The 17,914-nt window shown below is 40.2% G+C and overlaps 1 protein-coding gene and 1 non-coding gene across 3 annotated transcripts in view; one reads left to right on the top strand and one right to left on the bottom strand.

Annotated features, from left to right (window-relative positions):
• LOC139683003 (nipped-B-like protein) overlaps positions 1-17,914 on the bottom strand; it is a 184,061-nt gene that overhangs the window by 125,644 nt on the left and 40,503 nt on the right. For both annotated transcript variants that reach the window (XM_071577702.1, XM_071577703.1), the window contains exons 3-8: positions 17,628-17,793; positions 16,337-16,467; positions 15,130-15,229; positions 12,516-12,667; positions 11,218-11,378; positions 7,350-7,443 (exon numbers count right to left, since the gene is read on the bottom strand). In XM_071577702.1, coding sequence (XP_071433803.1) covers positions 7,350-7,443; positions 11,218-11,378; positions 12,516-12,667; positions 15,130-15,229; positions 16,337-16,467; positions 17,628-17,793 — 804 coding nt within the window. The remainder of the gene's footprint in view (positions 1-7,349; positions 7,444-11,217; positions 11,379-12,515; positions 12,668-15,129; positions 15,230-16,336; positions 16,468-17,627; positions 17,794-17,914) is intronic.
• TRNAQ-UUG (transfer RNA glutamine (anticodon UUG)) lies at positions 4,792-4,864 on the top strand. Its single transcript has one exon. It is a non-coding gene; the product is annotated as a tRNA-Gln (tRNA).

Raw genomic sequence — 17,914 nt, 5'->3', positions numbered from 1 at the left:
TTGATTTGCACTATGCATCTGCTTCTGTCTGTCTCCATTTCTCTGACCAGTAGGATAGATGAGAAGATGACTTGGACACCAATGTTTTTCACCTGCCTCATGAGGACTTTATAGTCTTCCTTGATCCTACCTGTTTTTTGGCTTGTGGCATCATTTGTACCCACATGAAAAAGTAATAGCAAGTAGTAGTCTGTGCTTTTGAAAAGTTGGGGTACTCTCTCGGCAACAACACAAATCCCAGCCCCCATTAGGCAGCAAACTTCTCATGCCTCTCAGGCCAGCAGATGGGCGCCTCAGAGCCCCTTAACAGAGAGTCACCCACTACGATCACACAAGATTTCTTTTTATAGTAACCACCATGCACTGCTGGTGCAGGTTCTCCTTGTTGGCCTTGCTCCTGGATGTGTTAAGCTTTAAAGCTTCATATCTGTTTTTGGGACACCTTCCACTAGATCAGGTTGCTCAGAGCCCCATCACACAGCCCAAACTCTATCAGCCTTTCTTTATAGGAATGGTGCTCCAGCCTTGTGATCATCTTGGTGGCCTCCTCTGGACTCGCTTCAACATGTCCATTTCCTTCCTGTGCTAGTGACCTCAGAGCTGGATGCAGCACTGCAGGTGGGGTCTCACCAGAGCAGAGTAGAGGAGCAGAATCACCTCCCTAGACCTGCTGGCCATGATGCTTTTGATAGAGCCCAGGACACAATTGGCTTTCTGGACTGCAAGTGCACATTGCTGGGTCATGTCCAGTCTCATCCACCAGCACCCCCAAGTCCTTCTCCCCAGGGCTGCTCTTGATCTATTCATCCCCAGTCTGTATTGATACTGGGGTTTGCCCTGACCCAGGTGCAGCACCAGCACTTGGTCTTGTTAAACCTCATGAGATTCCCATGGGCCACTTCTCAAGCTTGTCCAGGTCCCTCTGTATGGCCCTGTCCTTCAGGTATGTCACTGCAACACTCAGCTTGCTGTCATCTGCAAATCTACTGAGGGTGGTGCACTTGATCCCTTCATTTGTGTCATTAATGAAGATATTAAATAACACTGGTCCCAGTAGGGACTCCTAAGGGACATCATTGGTCACTGATGTCCATTGGGACTTTGAGCTGTTGACCACGACCCTCTGTATGTGACCATCCAACCAATTCTTTATCTATCTGACAGTCCAGCCATCAAATCCATCTCTCCCCGACTTAGAGAGAAGGATGTTGTGGGGGACCGTGTCAAAGGCTTTACAGAAGGCCGGATAAATGACATCTGTATCCCTTCCCTTGCCCACTGATGGAGTCACTCCATCATAGAAGGCCACTGGGTTGGTCAGGTAGGACTTGACCCTGGTGAAGCCGTGCTGGCTGTCTCGGATCACCTCGCTGTCCTCCATGTGCCTCAGCAGAGGTTCCAGGAGGCTCTGTTCCACAGTCTTCCCAGACACAGAGGTGAGGCTGACAGGACAGTAGTTCCCAGGACCCTCCTTTCTACCCTTTTTAAAGAAGGGGACAATGTTCCTCCTTTTCCAGTCACCTGGGACTTCACCTGACTGCCAGGACTTTCCAAATATCATAGAGAGCCATTTCCCTCAGGACTCTGTGATGCATCTCATTGGGTCCCAGAGACTTATGTACATTCAGGTTCCTCAGGTGGTCAGGAACCTGATCATCACTTACAGTGGGAAGGGCTTTGCACTCCCAGTCCCTGTCCTGCTGTCCATCCACTCAAGAGGTGTGGGAAGAAAGGTTGCCATTGAAGATGAAACAGAAATGTTTTTGAGTACCTCAGCCTTCTCCTCATCTGTTGTTACCAGTTTACCAGCGTTGTTTATTGGGAGGGTAATTCCTTCTTTGACCTTCTTTTTCTGGCTGACATACCTGTAGAAGCCCTTCCTGTTATTCTTTGTATTCCCTGCCAGGTTCAGCTCCAGCTTCCCCTTGGCCTACCTGAACCCATCACTACATAACCGAACTTGATCTCTATGTTTTTCCCAGGGTACCTGTGCATTTCTTTCTTGCCCTTTAGTTTGACCAGCAGGTCTCTACTCAGCGATGCCAGTCTCTTGCCTTCCTTGCCCGATTTCTTGCTCCTGGGGATCACTTGCACTTTATGGAAGACTTCCTTAAAGATCTGCCAGCTCTGTTCTGCTCTCTTATCCCTGAGGGCAGTTTCCCAGGGAGTCCTATTGACTAAATCCTAGGAAAGCTAAAAGTTTGCTTTCCTTAAGTTCATGGTCCTAACTTTACTCTTCCTCTCCATAACTTTACTGGTCACTGAAGTGAGACTGGCAGGCCTATAGTTTCCAAGGTCATCCTTCTTGAAAATTTGGACAACCTTTGCCAGCTTCCAGTCAGCTGGGACCTCTCAAGATTCCCAAGACCATTCAAAAAATAATTGAGAGAGGTCTCACAATGACATCAGCAGCTCTTTGAGTCTGGTCCCACAGACTTATAGGGATCCAGCTGGAGCAGCACATCCCGCACAAGTTCAAGGGCGACTGGGAGTTGATCATTCTCACAGCCACGGTCCTCCAGCTTGGGGCACTGGGACCCCCTTAGCCTGTCACCGGTGTTGAAGACAGAGGCAAAGAAAGCATTAAACACCTCTGCCTTGTCTCTGTCCCTGTTTGTGAGGTGACCATCCTCATCCTGGAATAGGCCGATGTTATTTCTGCAATGCGTTTTGCTACTGACATATTTTAAAAAACTCCTTTTATTGTCCCACACATTTCTGGCAGCTTCAACTCCAGTTGAGATTTGGCCACACAAATTTTCTCCCTACAGTGATGAGCAGCATCTCCACATTCTTCCCATGTCACCTAACCTTGCTTCCACTTGCCATACACTTTCTTTTTTTGCCTTAGCTCCAGATCTCTGTTCAGCCAAGCCAGCCTTCTGCCTCTCCTGCTTGACTTCTGACATTTATGCATTGCTGCTTATGTGCTCTTAGGAGGTGGTGCTTAAAAAGTGACCAGCACTGGTGGGCCCCAGCACCTTCAAAAGCTTTTTCCCAGGGGACCTCACTCACTAGTTCCCGAGCAGCCTGAAGTCTGCTCTCCTCGTGGCCAGGATTGAAGTTCTGCTGGCACTTTTACTCCTGACATCAGGGATTTTAAACTCAATCGCTTAGTGTCTCTGTGGCCAAGATGGCCTCCAATCACCACTTCATTCATGAGACCCTTTCTGTTAACAAACAACAGATCAAGGAGGGCAACCTTTCCTAGTCGGCTCCCTTATTACCTGTACCATGAAGTTATCATCCAGGTGTTTTAGCAATCTTCTGGACCTGTTTGTGCCAGCTGTGTGGTATTCCCAGTTATTATTCAGCAAGTTGAAGTCCCCCATAAGGACTAGGGCAGTTGACTTGGAAGTATCCCTTAGTTCCTCAAAGAATAACTCACTGGCGTCATTGTCCTGGCTGGGAGGTCTATAGCAGACTCCCACAGTGACATTCACATTAATTTTTTGTCCCTTAATCCTTACCCAGAGACTCTCAGCTGTGCCATTGCTAACTGTAAGCTCTGTACATTGTAGCTCCTGCGTTACATACAGTGCCACTATCCCCCCCCCACCTCACCTGCCATTTCTATCCCTCCTGAAGAGACTATAATTATCCATCATGGCACACCAGTCTTGAAGTAATTCAAGGCTATACAATCACAGTCTCCAAGTCTCCAAAAGTCCTTGCTACTTCCATGTTAGAAGTACAGAAATGTAGTCTGTACCCATACTGTTGGAGAACATGCAGGGTTTCGAGCAGGAGAGCTAAGGGCAGCTTCCCAGATAGAAGCCTCAGAGATAACGGTGGAATCTGCCAGACGACCTTGGGCTCGTGGCAAAGTGAGAGAAGAAACCTGCTAATTTCTGCAGAAAGATACATGTGAAGAGCTCTATTAATAAAGTTAAAAATAAGATAGATAAACTGTGTGGATCCACCAATTTTGTGAAATATATCTTAGTTAATATTTAGCTATAGCAGTGTGTTGTTAGATAGTTTGAAGAGCGTGTATAAGTTTTAAAAATGTGTGCAGCTGTGTGTTAAAGTAGTTTTGTGTGTAACTCTTCTTGTACTTTGTAAAATCCCTGTGCAGGGAAGGATAAAGGTGCCTTAATGTAAACATTGCGTGCCTTTCTCCGCCATTCCTCAATTCCATTGTAACAACGAGGAGTTGAAATAAAACCTCAATTTTAGTGTGATGCAGTCAAGTTGCTTTATTTAACAACTAGAGGTTGCTAGCCTCACAAAAGGCCACTAAGAACTGTGTCTGTGTGAATTAAGACGTTGTGACACATACTTTCGGTAATTGCCTCACATTTCTATGTTATATAAGAAAGTTTAGATATTATAACATCCTTCCTGTGATTTTTCTCTGAACTGGTGTCTAGTGCCATTCTTTTTGTCCTCCCAAAATAACAATTAATTATTTTACTAAGTTTCTTTAGCAAAGTTTGCAACTCTTCAACCAAACTTTCAAGGATGAATGAGAGGAGCAACAAAAAGCTCAGTGTAGATACGTGCTGTTTGTTAATCACTTGAAAATGTACCAGCATAATCAATTGCTTTCAGTCCAAATTATAGGCTAAAACCTCACTGTCAGGAATTACATATTCTAAGTAGCACTAATTATCCACACCTCTTCAATACATTTCTAAAATGCAAGATTAGAAGAAGTAGACATCTGGCAAGAGTCTTACAGCATCAAGAACTGGTTCTCTCAATCAGTGTTCATTAATTTCTTTAAGAAGGCAAAATGGTAGCATCATTAGTAACAGTATTTCAGTTGTGTACTTTATCAATAGGGGCGGTCCCATGGTGTAAAGGAGAGCACTCTGGACTTTGAATCCCAAGGACCTGAGTTCGAGTCTCAGTGGGACCGTCCCCTGGCAGTTCAATGCCTCCCTGCCATCCCCTCCCATCAGATCTTGGATGCTCAGCAGGGTCAGCCCCGGTTAGTACCGGGTGCTGTAGACAGTCCCGAGGACTTCACTGTCACTGTCCAAGCTCGCTCGGCCGTGGCAAGTGGACCTTAGGACTTAAACGGTGGGGCCAGTTCTGCACATGCTGTGCCTCACCTAAAAAAAAATCCACTGCGCAGGCTGGAAGGGCACACCCACGTGGGGAGAGCCCTTTGGGAAGGCCCTTCGTTCATGAAGTCTGGTCATACATACATACATACATATACTTTATCAATGAGAAAAGTAAAGCTAACATACAGGTAAATCAAAAAGCCCCTCTTCCACTTTTTCAGCCTCTCGAATGCTGAAATGTTACAATCTGAATTGTACAATCAGTTTGTTTTCAGAAATATTCTGAAAAGGTATCTTTTCAAAATGAGTTTGAAGACAACCAATTTTAACAGCAGCAACTTTAACCAGAAAAATCATTCAAATATTCTTCTAGCTGAGTGGTAGTTGTATATTTGAGTGGAAGTAGCTTAGATTCTCAATGTTGTCAAACTGATAGGTTCAACAAACATCGATTTTGTGTACTGAGTTAAAGAAAACAACCACGTTTAGTCTTTGCCATTTATAAAAGTCTCACAACAAGTCCTTTAGCACAAGACCTCCTAAAATACTGATGCTGCTGGCATGCTATACAACTACTTCTCACTTGCATTTGAGCCACATTTCTCTGTTTACCACAGTATATGCCTACAGAAGTTGAACCACAGAGATCATTTAGCAGTCACAGGATCATAGGATAATTCATTTAAGAAGGAACTTCAGGAAACCTTTAGTTGACCCTCATGCTCAAAGCAGGGTGAGCAAGACCATCTGTCCTGGTTCTGGCCAGGACAGGGTTAATTTTTGCAGTAGCCAGGAGGGGGCATGGCCAGGACCCAGAGGTTATTCTATACCACCTCATGTCATTGTTAGGGGTGGGGAAAGGGACTGTGTCTTGTCAGGAGAAGGTTCCTTCCAGTAGAGAAAACGTGGCAGAAGGAGCTGTCTGGTGTCGTCTATTATCAGGTGGTTTCTGTGTGAATCATTTCTTTTCTTATGCCCTCTGTCATTAGTATTGTTGCTGTCACTGTTCCTTTTCTTATCTCATTTCTGTTTCCAGTAAATTGTTCTTATCTCAACTCATGATCTTTACCTTTTGTGCCTCTAATTCTCCTCTCCAGCCTGCCCTGAAGAGGGAGAGGAAAATGGGGGAGGGATGGAGCAGCACATGGTTTGGAGAGTCTCAGTGAGGGCACTGAATTGGGGAGTACCATTCCTAAATCACACCACCTTGTTATGCAGGGCTTGATCCAGACTGGTCTTGAAAACCTCCAAGGATGAAAAATGCACAGATTCTCTGGGCTTTTCCAATGTTCAACTGCCCTGATAATGAAAAAGGTTTTCCTTATACCTATTCAGAACCTCCCATTTCAATATAAGTCCACTGTCTCTCATCCTTGCTCTGCAACACTGTGGAAAGCCTGACTCAAGTCTTCCTGATAATCTCATAGGTATGAGGAGACTGCTCTAAGGTCTGTCTGTCCGCTGTGCATCATCCCCGTCTGTGTCCCTGTCATCATCATCCCTGTCCCCCCTCAAAGACTTGTCTTATCCTGGCTGCACAAGCCCAATGCCCTCACCTTCTCTGGAATCTCCCCCATCTCCTCTTCTCCCTCTCCACCTAACCTGACTACCCATAAAGACTTAATTTTGTTTTGCAGCTAAAGAGAAGAAAACAATGTTGCATCTTTCCACTATTGCCATGTAAATACATAAGCACTGAAAACCTAAATTAGCAAGAATATGCCCAAACCCCTACCTTACTAAATCTCATCTATCTCAGTCATTGCTTCTTAGGGATAATATTAAAAACAGCAGTATGCATTACATATTTTAGCATAAAGAATTATTTTCTCAGCTGACTGACAGTTTGCCCTATTCCTTCCCCACAGCTAAGGTTTTCAGGCTTCATTTATGCTATGTATGTTGTGTTCATTGAACTACTTTTAATTTCACATTCATAAAATTTAATGATTGCAATCAAGACAAGCATTGCATGATAAAAAACTTTTGAACTGGTTAAGAGTTCAATACTTGTAAAGATGCCTTTAAACCTTTCCTCATGTAAATTAACTGAAACCATTCTTGTATTTTAATCCTCATATTGGAAAGGATTTAAAATTATTCTGTCGTCTATGAATTTGAGCTTTGTTTTGAAATATGATTAGTCAATTTTTGAAACTTCAGAAATTTCTTCTGAATCAAGGCTCAAAATAATTTTGTATCCAAAACATAATGACAGACTCTTTAGTACTGTTGGAATACAGAAGTCATGAGAACTAACAAAATATCTCTTTAAACCCTCTGGTTTTTTTAATTAGGAAAAAATTACTTTGATATACATCACTGCTAGATTACCTTTAAGGATTCCATCACTTCCAGCTGGGGAGCAGACTGACTGTGGTGACCTCAAGGAAAAAGATGCAGCATTCCTTACTGAAGGATCGCCATCCTAAAGTGACAACAATAAAAAAAATCCCAAAACATTAGGAACATGAACACATGATAAAATAAAGACTGAAATTAGTACATATACTGATAAAAGGGATTAGATGAAAAAGCATAAAAAATATTAGAAAAATATTTATTTATATAAAAATCTTTGCAATTTAGACTGCTATTAGAATACTATTTAGGCAACATTCCAGAAAACAGTCAGCTTTAAGAATGTAGAACCTGGGTCCCCAGCACAGGAAGGACATCAACATGTTAGAGCAACTCCAGAGGATGGTAATGAAGATGCTCAGAAGGCTAGAGCATCTCTCCTATGAAGACAGGCTGAGAGAATTAGGATTGTTCAGCCTGGAGAAGAGAAGGCTCCAGGGAGATCTTAAGAGCACCTTCCAGTACCTAAAGAGAGCCTGCAAGGAAGCTGGAGAGGGACTTTTGACAAGGACATGTAGTGGCAGGACAACAGAAAATGGCTTTACACTCAAAGAGAGCAGATTCAGATTGGACATTAGGAAAAAATTCTTCCCTATGAGGATGTTGAGGCCCTGGCACAGGTTGCCCAGAGAAGCTGTGTCTGCTCCATCCCTGGAAGTGTCTAAGGCTAGGTTGGATGGGACTTGGAGCAGCCTAGTCTAGTGGAAGGTGACCCTGTCCATGGCAGAGGATTCGAACTAGATGATCTTTAAGGTCCCTTCCAACCCAAACCATTCTGTGATTCTCAAGTTTCTCAAAAAATGGTCCTTAAATTGAGTATATGTGCAGTGAGCCTTCAAGTCTATGCTTGCTGACTTAGAATCAAATATTGCAAATACACAATATCCAGTAGGTTTTCATAATTTTTAAGGAATAAAATCCTAAAACTGAGAAAAACCCCATAAAGTTCTTAGGTTTTGTGATTGAATAATCCCTGTTCATAACTATCTCTGCCAATGGTCACACTGCTTCTAAAAAGGCTGCAACATTATGATTAACCTTATTATTCATACATAGATGCAAAACTTGAATTACTCCAACTCCTTCAAACTGTTTTCTGTGAGACTGTAACTAAAATCAGTTTTTAAAGGTATAATTAATTTTTACCCTTAGTATTTATCCAATTAAATTGAACAATTATGGTATATTTTGTTTTCATAGTCAGTTTTGAATGAGTTTCAGAGAATCTTTAAGGTTGGAAAAGATCTTTGAGATCATCAAGCCCAACTGTTAACCCAGCACCACCACTGTGTTTACCACTAAACCATGACGTCAAGTGCCATATCCATATGTTTTTTTAACACTTCCAGGGATGGTGACTAAACTACTTCCCTTGACAGTCTGTTCCGATGCCTGAAAACCCTTTCCATGAAGTAAGTTTTCCTAATATCTAATGTTAATCTCCTCTGACACAACTTGAGGCCATTTCCTCTTGTCCTAATGCTTGTTACCTGGGAGAAGAGGCTTACCCCATCTCACTATAACCTCCTTTCAGGTAGAGAGCAATAAGGTCTCCCCTGAGCCTCCTTTTCTCCAGGCTAAACACCCCCAGCTGCTCCTCATAGGACTTACTCCCTAGACCCTTCCCCAGCTCTGTTGCCCTTCTCTGGACTTGCTCCAGCCCCTCAATGTCCTTGTCGTGAGAGGCCCAGAACTGGACACAGCACTTGAGATGGGGCCTCACCAGTGCTGAGTACAGGGGGACAATCACTTTCCTGGTCCTGCTGGCTACACTATTCTTGATCAAAACCAGGATGTCACCGGCCTTCTTGCCCACCTGGGCACACCTGGCTCATGTTCAGCTGGCTGTCAACCAGTACTCCCAGGTCCTTCTCCATGGGGCAGCTTTCCAGCCACTTTGCCCCCAGCCTGTAGCACTGCAGCGAGTTGTAACCCAAGTGCAGGACCCGGCACCTGGTCTTGTTGAACCTCACACAATTAGCTTTGGCCCATTGATCCAGCCTGTCCAGATCCCTCTGCAGAGCCCTCCTGCCATCCAGCAGATCAACACTCCTGCCCAACTTGTCTGGAAACTTGCTGAGGGTGCACTCAATCCCCTTACCCAGATATGATAAAGATATTAAACAGGACTGGCCTAAATACTGAGCCCTGGGGAATCCCACTGGTGGCTGACCGCCAGCTGGATGTGGCACCATTCCCCATCACTTTCTGGACCCAGCCATCCAGACAGTTTTTTGTCCAGCAAACCCTGCATTCATCCAAGCCATGGGCTGCTAGTTTCTCCAGAAGAATGCTCTGGTAAACGGTGTCAAAAACTTTACTAAAGTTCAGGTAAACAACATCCACGGCTTTTCCCTCATCCACTAGGCAGGTCACCTGCTCATAAAAGGAGATCAGGTTGGTTAAGCAGGAATTGCATTTTCTAAACCCATGCTGGCTGGGCCTGATCCCCTGGTTGTCCTCCATGTGTTGCACGATGACACTCAAGATGATCCCCTCCGTGACCTTCCCCAGCACCATGGTCAGGCTGACAGGCCTGTGGTTTCCCAGATCTTCCTTCTGACACCTGTTACAGATGTTTCCATGGAGGGTGGCAAAGCACTGGAACAGGCTGCCCGTGAAGTCTCCCTCTCTGAAGACATTCAAAACCCACCTGGATGTGTTCCTGTGTAACATGCTTTAGGTGGCCCTGCCTTGCCAGAGGGATTGGACTAGATGATCTCCAGAGGTCCCTTCCAACCCTGAAGATTTGTGATTCTAAGTTCTCATGAACTAGGATGAAGTTGCATTGCATCACAAAATTAGGGGTGAATATTTTTAAATACTTCCTTTTTAAACATTGTGAAATAAATTATCCTAATATTAAAGTTTTCCAAAAATCCTGTCTTAACAAAACCAAGATTCCTTTGAAAGTGTACCTTTAACATAGTTGGGGGATATGTGTACATTTAATGACAAGAACAGCTTATTTTGAAGAATTTTCATTGCTGAAGCAGAGACTGAGAAAAATATCTGATGATTGTGTATTATGATAGATTCCTTCATTACAAAACTCTTGTTTAAGATACTACTTTTAGCTAATATTTTAAATCAGCATAATTCTGACATTTAAAAAAATAAGACTAATAAAACTAATAACTCTCTTGGAGTTGCAGTGTATTAATCTCTGTAAGGAATTTAGGTAGCCTGATGTTAGGAGTACACTTATTGAATCCAACACTGTTTTTTGCTTCCACAAGCCAATTTAGGAAGACAAGAGTTGCCCCCAGTTTTCATAAAGTAAATAACACACATCATTAAAAAAAAACAAACAAAAAACCCCCAACTGATCTGCATGCCATGAAAGCATATAACAGACCTGTAAGAAAAAGTGTTAAAAGACATTTTTGCCTTTGACCACACTTCTATATTACTTGATAGGTTATGTAATTATGTCAAGTCAAATTGACAGTTAGGGGAATCTTCAGAAAGACAAGTTAACTAAACACCTATTTAGAATCTAGTATTGTTTTCATCAACATATTGATACAATAATTGCAGAGACACTCTACCATTTCTTTAAAATAAATTCACATATGAGTAGGATTTTTTACTTTTCATACTTTGATCAGAATGAATGTTACAAACTGTTCCAAAGAAAAGAGATCTAGAAAAAATGAAAACTCGTACATTAAAGTTGCACAGTTGAGTGCACACATCTGAAACTGAAATATATTTTCAATAGTTTTATTCATCAACAGCACCATCATAAAATATCTGACTTCTAAGGCAGCTAAACACATACTTGCTTTATCACAGTAAATATTTGTTTTATCATCATAAACTGATCTAGGTAACATACATCACTACTTAGCCTGTGCACCATTTGTAGGTAGTCTTCATTTGAGCCATGTCCAGAATTATCAGCATGATGATTAGCTGAATTTCCAGACAATTGACTTGAAACTTTATTTTCATGGAGATTCCTCATTCCAGCTGTGACAACGGGACTGGATACTGAAACTGAAATACAGAAAGATATAAAAAACTATACCAATATATTCACGCAATAGTTAACTCTAAAAAATTTCACAGAAAACACCATAATATTAATGAGTTGGAAGCAAGAGGTCTGGGATCTGAACAAGAATCCCATCTTTCGTCATTGAGTCCTTTTGCCACAAATACCTTGAATAAAATTAGGTATCTAAGATTTGAATTTTCAAGAGGCTTTAAAACCTAAATTCCATGCACAGATTAGACAAGCTTCTCTTCACATCTATCCTAATTACAGTCAGTATCATACACCTATAGGTTATAGAAAACTTTATTTTCCTCTACATAATATGTATTCACTACTTTTAGTAACTTCCAAGGTATTCATGAAATGTATAACATTACATATGGAACAGCTATATAAATTCCAAGCACATTGCTAATCTTTAAGAACAGATGATTTAAAAGAATCTAACAAGAATTCTACTTACAAAAAAGGATTATGCCTAGATACTTAACAGTGTTCATGTTGTTCAAGACTGTTTTTAGAAAACGGAAGAACAAAAAATCCATTCATTCTGAAGGTCATCTTTGCCAGTTACTGCATACCTCGAGTATAATTCTAGCCAACTTAGTCTAGCCTACACTGCAAAGGATTTGTAAGGTTGAATAAGCTAGCAGCAAAACTTACATTACGCTGGCAAAAATTAGGTTTTTGCTAATACAAATAAACAATTGCCATAGCTAACAAATAAAAGTTCTAGGTTTTTTCTGATTTTTCTGTTGTCATGTATACATGACAAATATGCAAAATCCGTGTACATAGAAGAGGAGCAGTAATGCCAAAGTTGCGGGTTTGATCCCTGTATGGGCCATTCACCCAAGAGTTGGACTCAATGATCCTTGTGGATCCCTTCCAACTCAGAATATTCTGTGATTCTGTGTGTTTGATGATTTCTTCTTCCTTTGCTTTTTTTTTTTAATTAAAAAAATACTACCACTCTGTACAGTCAGCAAAGCTTAAATGTACTCAAGAAATTCCCTATCAACTCCAAGATTTGCATTAAGCACGTGACTCCTTCAAAGAAATTAGAGAGCCATGAAACGCAAATGAAGGTAAAGCTGACATGAGATAGGAGAATAAAATGAATATCAAAGACTTACCTTGCTGCATCTGAGGATGTGGTATATAATTTGGAGGATGTGAATATGGCATGTATCCTGCAGGACTTTGAGGAGCATATGGACTAGGCACTGGACTATTCTGTTGTGCCAAAAATCTGTTACCAGCACTTGTTTGTGGTGGCACAAACCGGCTAAAAAATAAAATGAAAAAAGTTTGCAAAAGTTGTAAAAGGAAATTTATACAAGTTTCTTATTTCTTCTGGAATATTATAGCTTTGGAACATTATAACTTCTGTAAGACACAAAATTTCAACACAATCAAGAAACTCCTTTAAAAGCAGTATTTTAAGCCTTACCAACTTCAATTATTACTTAAGAGCCACAGTTTAGGTACGGCATTAATAAAAGTAAAGAACAGAATAAAAAGCATTCGTAAGACCTCCACCTAGGGAAATGAAACAATGACAAAATAAGATCTGCAGATTTACTAAAACAAGATATGTAATTTTCAAAAGTTAGTCCTAGAAGTTTGAATGAAAGTGACAGCTAAGATTTAGTTATCATATACCAACTATCTTGCTAGGATTAACAAGGAGCCATCTAAATATGATTTTTCTAGTAAGAATTCAAAGAACTTCATCTAACAGAAAAATACTGCCAAGACATAGGAATATGATAGGCAGGACCTGATCCAAAGTCTACTGAATACATCTTATTCTTTCACTGGCTTTATCTTAGACTCTTAAAGATAGAAAGTCATAAAAACAAAATAGGCATATGACAATAATACGTGTACATTATAACCTACATTAGAATCATAGAATCAGCTGGGTCGGAAGAGACCTCCGAGATCATCAAGTCCAACCCTTGATCCAACCCTACTTTGATTACTAGATCATGGCACTAAGTGCCACATCCAGTCTCATCTTAAACACCTCCAGGGACGGTGAATCCGCCACCTCTCTGGGCAGGCCATTCCAATGCCTGACCATTCTCTCTGTAAAGAATTTCTTTCTGATATCCAACCTAAACCTCCCCTGGCAGAGTTTAAGCCCATGCCTTCTTGTTCTACTGCTGGTTGCCTTAGAGAAGAGACCAACTCTCACCTGGCTACAACATCCTTTCAGGAAGTTGTAGAGAGTGATAAGGTCTCCCATGAGTCTCGTCTTCTCCAAGCTAAGCAACCCCAGCTTCCTCAGCCTTTCCTCATAGGACTTGTGCTCAAGCCCCTTCACCAGCCTCATTGCTCTTCTCTGAACCCGCTCCAGCATCTCAATCTCTTTCCTGAACTGAAGGGCCCAGAACTGAACACAATACTCATTCTTATATGAGATTTTCAAAACAAAAATTTAAAAAATATATACTTCAGAAAGTACATGCTTTCACAACGCTCAGTTCTAGATAGGAATTCTACAAAGGTAAGCTTCCATAGATAGAAATAGCAAAGGATTTTGCAAGGATTTCAAGAAGACCTAGCATATTGTAATATTCACAATTCAAAAAAATTTTTTCAATATCACTTTTAGTTATAAAAGTAAAAATGTGGACTGTTTTTTGTGCAGATACAGAGTATTTTATTTGCCAAAACAATTTCACTAAGTGAAATAAGTTTATTTTATTAATAATAATCAATAATCGGAGATTAAATCTGTTAAAGCCCAGTAACCGGGTTGAAACTACATGCAGAATTTTCCTCTAGTCTAGAGTTCTTTATTATATTAACAAAGACTGAGGGAGCTGGGGTGGTTTAGCCTGGAGAAAAGGAAGCTCAGGGGACACTTTATCACTGGAAGAAGGTTGTAGCAAGGTGGGGGTCAGTCTCTTCTTCTAGGTAACAAGTGATAGGACAAGAGGAAATGGCCTCAAGTTACTCCAGGGGAGGCTTAGATTGGCTATTAGGAAAAATTTCTTCACCAAAAGGTTTGTCAACAACTGGTACAGGCTGCCCAGGGAAGTGGTTAAGTCACCAACCCTGGAGGTATTTAAAATATGTGTACATGTGTCACTTAGGGACACAGTTTAGTGGTGGATCTGGCAGTGTTAGGTTAATGGTTGGACTTGATGATCTTAGAGGTCTTTTCCAAACTAATGATTCCATAGGTACATGCTACTTGCTGACATTCAAAGTTTGAAAAAGAAACAGAAAGTTGATGAGGAAGCTGCTGGAAGACTGGCCAAATTACTGGGCCTATCCTCCTCTGAGCAGCCTTTTGGATAACTGTTACAGCAGTATTCCATGTTTTTACAGCCTTCTTTCCCATCCTTCTGTCACATTGGTAATGTTATACATACTGGAACACATAGCCTCTTCTCTCCTGTCTTCCTGCCACCAGTCTCAACCTCTGCCACAGGTAAAGAATAGCTGGAGAGGTGTCAGGAGGCTGGGGGATTACTTAAGCAGGAAAGAAAGTTTGCCAAAATCATGGGAGGGAGAGAAAGCGGGGAATGCTGACTAGTCAGAATACAAATATTAACTCACTAACAAAGAGATGTTTCTTTGCCAGCTGACGAAACTCACCCTGCTGTCAGACAAATGCAAAATATGTCTTTACACTGATCACCTTCCACTCACATACTTGCAACAAGAATTGACTGTCACAGTAGGAAGAATTTGCAGTTTGCTGCCCATCCCTTCCCATTAAAAGAGTGTTACCTGGAAGGGCTATGTGAGATAGTGGTTTGTTGATAATTAGAAGATGCAGGACTACCTCTCATGGAATTCTGAGAAATATTAAACTGTGACATCATCATCCCTATTAAGAAGAAGATAGCAGCATTACTTTACATGCATTTCCTTTTTAATCAATAAAGTCTCTCATTTCAGAAATTATTATATACAGAGATTATAAACTTTACAAACATTATCATCTTCTACCTACAACTGTTAGAAAACATTAAAAATAGATTGATTTCATGTAAGATGTCCATTTTACACCATGACATAAAATCAGTGTTCTCTAAAGCAGTATTATTTCAATTATAAATATCAACAGCAGTTCCTTCACCTGTTCCTTAGCCAAAAACCTCCTAGTAAATAGAAACATTTTAAAACAGGATATATACTCCACATGACACCGGAAGTTGAAGTGTACGGGTACACAAAAACTTATATGACTTTTAACCAGGTGATCTATCCTCCGTGGACTCCAGCAACACTTCTATCTATATCTCTACAATGGTAGAAAAGTTTTATCCTCATATTGTGAAAACTTTGAAAATTTCAGGTACAAATGAAGAAGTCTCCAGATCTTTAAATAGAATTTGATTAATCCTTTGCTTGGTCTCTCCCCTTCTCCATCTTTGCTATCCAGCAGTATATCTCACTAAACCTCAGAAAAGAATTAGCTATCAAACAGTAAAATTTTGTAGGGCATCACAAATTGCTGAGAAGAAGAATGGCAAGGAGATGTTACGTATGGTTCATTCAACCTTATTCCTTACCCCAGAGCTATTAAGAACTACCACTACAATGATATACTATAATTGTGCAGATTTCCAATATATATCAAGGCATATTTTCCCAACTTAAATTATTTACTAAGACAAATATATGAACCTAGCTATAAAGAAATTCAAATAAAATTACTTCAAAATAAAATCCAATCACTCACCCTAGAAATTAAACTTTGTAGTGAAATTCAATATTATTTTTTACAAAAATATCCAGTAGAATGTATTTTTGTGCTTATTCTAATACAATTGCTCATAGAAAATGTCAAGACACATAGCTTTATATCATTATAAAATAAAATGAAAAGCATAAATATCACAGTTGTGCTCCATATATATATGTGGTTAGTATCAGCCCCCTAAACTTACAGAACATAAAGCACAATCAATAATCAATCAAAAATCCTTACCGCTTTGTACTCCATATCTATTTTGCATGCTTTTCTCCCTGAAAACATTAGGATTCCTTGCCAGGACAGCCTGTAGCAAGACTGGTATATCTCCCTCTGGATCATCGCTGCCAAGGTTGTCTTTCAATTCTCTGGAATTGTAGAAGTAAGCAAACAAAGAGGCAAATGCATTTTCAAATTATAAGAAACCATGAGTCAAGTTAAAAAACAAAACAATCAAAATCAAAACAAAAAGAAAACATTTTACTGTCAAAATATAGAAAGAAAACCCAAATCTTCAAAGCACTGTTTCCTACCTCTGCTTTTTTTCCTCTCATGCTAAAGGAATGGCAGAAAAGGTATTCCTACTAGCCTTCAAAATTATTTTCTCTTAATAAGCACTTATATATACACGGCTGTCAGTTTCAGAGTATTATAAAAAGTTTCTTATTTCCACTTCTGTATTGTGATCTTCTCCATAAAAGAATGCTTTGTCATAACATCAAGAAAGTACTGTTGTAAGAGTGAAAACAAGATATGCATGAACACATAACATTCAGGTTGCAGCCCAACACTTCGAGAATCTTTTATTTTAAAAAGGGAAATTGGCATATCTTTAACATCACAGGATTCCCTTTGAACCATCAAAAATGTAATGGATTTTCTAAGTGCATCTGTACTTTCACTTATTCTTTGCATTGATGACTTTTAAGAGCTACTTCCATTTGATCAAAATAATAGATTGGAACGTAGGAAAAAGACAGGGCTGTCAACATAAGACAATTCAAAGGACATCAGTGAAAAATGAAAAAAAACAAAATATATATTAAAAAAATAACATTAGCATAATTGCTAGTTCAATTTTTAAAATATTCAAGTTCAATATCTAATAAGAACTGACATAGATTTTGCATGGGTGTCTCAAAAAAGTAGAACTGGGTATATATAACTTTGTGTAGAACTGGGTATATAATTTGTTAGTGTACATTATTAACCAAATTGGAACACAAATGACTACTGCACAATCAATACCACAAAGTTTGCACTCCTAACTAGCAAGAATGGAATAAGCAGCAGATTTATTAAAAATAAAAATTAGTTATGCATAAGGGCTGTCAGACAATGACTAGCATTCTGACTGACTGAAACAATTGATTCCTATACAGCAGTAATCTGCTAAGACAGCCTAATAAAAAAAAATCCTGCACATTCTAGTCTTCAGATTCTCACAAACACCCTTCTCAATTCAGTTCACTTTAATTTCAAGTAATAAGGACGGTGATCTAATATAGCTGAAGTTCAAAATACATACATGTGATCTGTTGACACCTGATTGAGACTGTGGATGAGCTGTGAAACCAGATTTTCATCCCTGCAAGCCAGAAGGCAGTTCACCTCTTCAGCTATCCGTCCATTGAAAAGCAGGCTTTTTGTTGTTGTAGCAGGTAAAGGTGATGGAAGAGGCAGCTGGTTCAAAACTGTTATCAGAAAACAGAAAGGAGTTCAGAATCATTTCATGAAACATGAGCATACAAAGATGGACACCTTTTTACTCCCTCGTGATTAAGAAAGAAAAGCTGACAACTACATTTGAAATAT

This window comes from Pithys albifrons, chromosome 26 (genome assembly GCF_047495875.1).
Source record: "Pithys albifrons albifrons isolate INPA30051 chromosome 26, PitAlb_v1, whole genome shotgun sequence".
In the NCBI taxonomy this organism is placed as follows: domain Eukaryota; kingdom Metazoa; phylum Chordata; class Aves; order Passeriformes; family Thamnophilidae; genus Pithys; species Pithys albifrons.
This window is presented reverse-complemented; position numbering and strand designations above follow the sequence as displayed.